The sequence below is a fragment of the Sinocyclocheilus rhinocerous genome, unplaced genomic scaffold (genome assembly GCF_001515625.1).
Source record: "Sinocyclocheilus rhinocerous isolate Xijiao unplaced genomic scaffold, SAMN03320098_v1.1 scaffold735, whole genome shotgun sequence".
NCBI classification, from domain to species: Eukaryota; Metazoa; Chordata; class Actinopteri; order Cypriniformes; family Cyprinidae; genus Sinocyclocheilus; species Sinocyclocheilus rhinocerous.
Window position 1 is genome coordinate 953,484 of NW_015629505.1, and position 4,964 is coordinate 958,447.

Consider the following 4,964-nt stretch of genomic DNA (forward strand, 5'->3'; position numbering starts at 1 on the left):
GGGGGTTCGGTGACTCTAATCATTAGGGCACGACTGTATGTGAAGCTATGAGAACAACTCACTGTTGATGTTTGATGTTTTCAGGAGAGCCGAGATCCACGAAAGCTTCACTGGCTTTTTGAGATGCTGATGGAGTGTCCTCTCAGTGGGGAAGGTGGATCGTTTGTAGATGCCTGGTAGGTGTATTTTGTTTTAGTTTGTGGGACAATTCTGAAACCATTTAGACTTGGATGCATATTTGATATTTTGATAATTGAGAGATATAATTTGTTTCTCTCTCTGTAGCCACCTATACGTGCTGCAAGGTGGTCTGGCACAGCAGGAGTGGAGGGTCCCAGAGCTGCTACACAGATTGCTTAGTTACTTGGAGCCCAAACTCACTCAGGTTTATAAGAATGTGAGAGAGCGCATTGGCAGGTATGTCTGCAGTTGAGGTCAAAACGTTCACTGTAGTCTAAAAATACACTGGCAGTTCAACTGATTCTCTCTTGTCATGATTTCTGTCTTGTCATGTCTTCTCTTGCAGTGTGCTGACGTACATTTTCATGATTGATGTCACCCTGCCACACACTCTGCCTACTAAGTCACCACACATTGCTGAGTTTACCGAAAGGATCTTGTCTCAGCTGAAGCCCCTGATTGAGGGAGACGAGGAGATCCAGAACCACGTGGTGGAGGAGAACGGAGTGGGGGAGCAGGATGAGAGGACCCAGGCCATCAAACTCCTCAAAACTGTTCTGAAGTGGCTGATGGCCAGTGCGGGGCGCTCCTTCTCTACTCCAGTACCTCAGCAACTGCAGCTGCTGCCCCTGCTCTTTAAGGTCTCGCATGCTCGCTCTCTCTCTATCTTAGCTATCTCTCATCCTTTATACATTTGTGTGGAGTGCTCTTAAGTGGATTGCTGACTTCCACTCTGTGACTGTTTCTCTCCATCTGCAGATCGCTCCTGTAGAAAATGATGACAGCTATGATGAGCTGAAAAGGGATGCAAAGATGTGCCTGTCCCTCATGTCTCAGGGTCTCCTCTATCCTGAGCAGATCCCTACGGTACTGAAGGTGCTACATGAGGTAAGGCCTTAGACACGCTTGACACGACCCCACATATCAGGACGACTGTTTGAAAGCTGAATTTGACCTTGACTATTTTTTTTTTTTACCTAAGAGCGTTATGAAGTGAAACTAAAACTATTAAAAACTGTTGCCAGTAATTGAAATAAAGCTGAAATAAAATGAAACTATTGATGAAAATTAGAAATATTAGAAATATTGCCTTATTAACTAACTGAAATAAATGTAGCTCTGATTTTATTAAATAAATATGAGCGTTGCACATTTCAGTTAGCTGCTGCCTGCTTTGTTTACTGCCGTTACCGGGAAAACCGCTGTATTTCTGCCACTTCAAAAGCGCCACCTGCTGGCAGAGCTGCTGTTTTTGATCGAACCAATGTGAAAATCAACCCATGTTTTTACGCTGCAAACACGCAGAGTTGTAAATGTGAACTGGTCGATCAACAAGAAGATGATGCATTATAAAAATGTAAACAATTGAGACCGTAAAATATATTAATAGTTGATTGATAATAGTTGTTTACATTTAATAATTGATAGTTTTCCCTTACGAAAATTAACCATGGTTTTACTATAGTAGAAGTGTAGTAACCATGTTTTTTTTTGTTTTTTTTAGTATAACTACCATTTGTATAACCATAGTTTTACTAAAAAATACCGTGATTAAAATATGGTTAGTGTCAGTGGTGGAAATGGCCAAAATTCACTCGGGGAACTCTGAGTTGGGGTAACTTTTTGACGACCTTTCAGATTTAATTAATTATATAAACCTTTATAATCTATAACATTAAACTTATTTCAGGTTTCCTCTAAACCATATGTTTTTTAATGTATCAAGATCAAAGGCACCCTGTGTAATTATATTTATAAACTTTTTTTTTTTTATTATAACAATACATTCAATTAGTATAATAAGACACAATCAGGAAGCATAAGTTGGCATTTAGGTATATTTACAGACTGTTTAATGAGGCTCAGAGGTGGCATGAAAACATTTAAATTCATAACAATTTTATGTGATGAATGTCTGAATATAGAAATATTAAATTATTTAAATAGGTGAGTGCAACTCACTGTCTTTGTCACTGAATCATTCAGTCAGTTAATTTGTGACTGTTCAAAAAGATTCATTCAAAAATGATTATTATTATATATTGCGCTATGTTTATGTGTGTAGGCTATTGAATGAATAAAACAGAGAAATCCCTTTCATTTCCAAAAAAATCTAACCAGTTGGAGCTGGAACGTCGGCCCCCCTTGAAATTCACTCCCCGGACTCAGTCCCCCGCGTTCCCCCCTCATTTCCAGCCCTGGTTAGTGTAGCAAAACCATGGTTAATTTGTGGTTACCATGGATTAACTATAGTAACTATAGTTTTTTTTTTCTCCCATTTTCTTAAAAATGGTTTAAAGGCTGAGATGTGAAGATCATGATCATTAAACTTTTTGTTTTTGTGAAAACCTGTATCTGAACTGTAAATCATGCTTTTTTTTTACTATCATTTTACAGTTTAATGTTACCATAGATACTGCCCTTCCCTGGTTATATGGTATTAATTTTATTTGTGCAGGTCTTAAAGTCTTACATTTGAGCTTTAAAATCCTGCAGAAACCCTGTAATAAGTGACACTGATTATATACTACATACAGTGGCGGCTCGTGGGTTTTAAAATAGAGGAGGCACACTAATTGTATTGGTCTGGGATCCCTGCCGATTATTATTATTATTATTTGCTTAACCACTTTAAAATGGCTTTGAGCTCTGTGGTGGACACCATTCCTTCAGTTGGTATGATCACACTTTAATCACATGCATTGCTGTGCTGTTTGAATCAGAGCCATGGCACAGTGGTAACATTTAATGCCCGCAAAATTTAAGAACCAAAGTCATTTAAGTTCAAGTCTGGTCTGAGTCTAGTCCCATTCCCTCTGTCTAATTATTGTCACAAAAAGGCATGAAAAGACCAGCTTGTGGTGCTTACAGACCTTCTCGTGTCACCCTGCTACTATGCATAGACGGGTATGTTACAAAACACTTGTTTGCCCAAAAATTGATAACTTGCTGAAAATGTACTCACCCGCAGGCAATCCAAGATCTAGATGAGTTTGTTTCTTCATCAGAACAGATTTCAAGAAATGTAGCATTACATCACAATAATCAGCTGTTTTTATCAACTGTTTGGACTCTCATTCTGACGGCACCCATTCACCGCAGAGGATCCATTGGTGAACAATTGATGTAATGCTACATTTCTCTAAATCTGTTCTGATGAAGAAACAAACTTATCTAGATCTTAGATGGCCTGAGGGTGAGTAAATTTAGAGCACAATGTCAGTTTTGGGTGAACTATTCCTGTATTGGGGCAAATTACTCCTGTGATGACCAGTATATGCTGTTTAAGTTGGCAGCTCAAGTTTGAGACACAGCCGTAGATTTTCCCTACTGATTTTGACTGTGCTAATAATATGTTCTGTTGCCATAGTAATTCATAAATGAAAGCTGTTTTAGTCTGTAAACGCTACTTAATTGCATGATCGTGAACTGATGATTTTATTTTATTTTTTTCAGGTTGCCACAATGTTGCTGCAGGTTTTAGTTTGTTTTTGTTGTTGTTTTTTTATTTCATATTCAAATAAAATATCTTATGTGTTCATGAGGATGGGATGGGAGGACACAGACGCTCAGGATCTCAGCATCTATAGCAGAACCTCTCGAATACAGACCCAGGAGCCCACTAAACCATGAGCACATGATGAGAGGAGGGCAGGAGGCACGTATAGGCACGAAGGAGACATGAGATGAGTAATTTAACAACCTAGACATATACACTGTACGTACTGTTTGTATGTATATATCTATCCCAAATTTTTGCATTTCAACTATACTTAATATTTAAGGTTTACCAGTGCAGGAATGTATGGCCTGTAGTCTGTAATATTATTGTACAGATAGATTATTTTTTTCCTCTATAATCCTGTGTGTTGACATGAACTGTGTGATGGACTGAATGCCTATGGATCGCCCCATAAATCCAACTCCAAAGCCCCCATGATGCTCTCTGCCGTTATCAACCTAATCCTCCACAGTAATTTGATGCGGCAGGCACCTCTTTGGGAAAAATAAAGTGTTGGCGATGGTTGCTCGACGCATTATTAACTTGATGAAGAATATATTCGGGCTGAGCTCTCGTTATTTATCACCACATGAGGACGCAGGTCTGAGTACTCTGAAGTTATTGTGGTATGTGTGTCTGAAGGTAGCTGTGACATTGTCCTGTAGCTCTCTGCTCACATGCCATCATAACAGGGTTTTGTTTTGTGTCCTATGTATTTGTGTATTTATATGTGTATGTATGTATTCATGTACTGTACATATGCATTTATCTATGCATAAACGACTGACACGTCTTCTAGCAAGAGTAGCCAGACCGGATCCAGTATGGGAGTTTGTGGAAGGTGGCGGGATACGTGTACATGTTGGTGTGAGTGTGCATGTTTGTAGTTTGACCAAATTGATCACATTTTGATCCATTTCTTATTGGCATGTGACAGAATCCAGGATTGTTTTTTTTTCTTTTTTTTCTGTCACTGTTTACTCCAGCCTCAGTACAGAACCACTTTAGATTGTCCTCTGAATCGCACAAGGCACCAGGAAGGGCTTCAGGTTCTACTATGGTTAGCTCCATCTACTATGGAAGTGTACATAACAGAAACATTATTTAGCTCAGTGCCAAAACTGCAGTGATTTTTCTCTATTTTTTTTTTTTTTTGTAGATGTTTGCTTTGTTTTACTCTCAAGGCCAATAAATGTTATGTTTTTAACAAATAAAAAAAGGCCTCTTTTTTTTTTTTTTTTTTTTTACTTTTTTTTTTGAATTTTTTTATTCTATTTAGTTT

The 4,964-nt window shown here is 38.3% G+C and overlaps 1 protein-coding gene across 2 annotated transcripts in view; it reads left to right on the top strand.

Annotated features, from left to right (window-relative positions):
* The window catches only part of LOC107738980 (proteasome activator complex subunit 4B-like), a 29,010-nt gene extending 27,895 nt beyond the window's left edge, over window positions 1–1,115 (top strand). Inside the window, exons 39-42 of one of the 2 annotated variants that reach the window (XM_016550920.1) lie at window positions 85–176; window positions 286–417; window positions 527–821; window positions 940–1,115. In XM_016550920.1, coding sequence (XP_016406406.1) covers window positions 85–176; window positions 286–417; window positions 527–821; window positions 940–1,080 — 660 coding nt within the window. In that variant the 3' untranslated portion in view covers window positions 1,081–1,115. The remainder of the gene's footprint in view (window positions 1–84; window positions 177–285; window positions 418–526; window positions 822–939) is intronic. The other variant, XM_016550921.1, reaches the window with a different exon arrangement.
* Window positions 1,116–4,964: the final 3,849 nt, after the last annotated feature.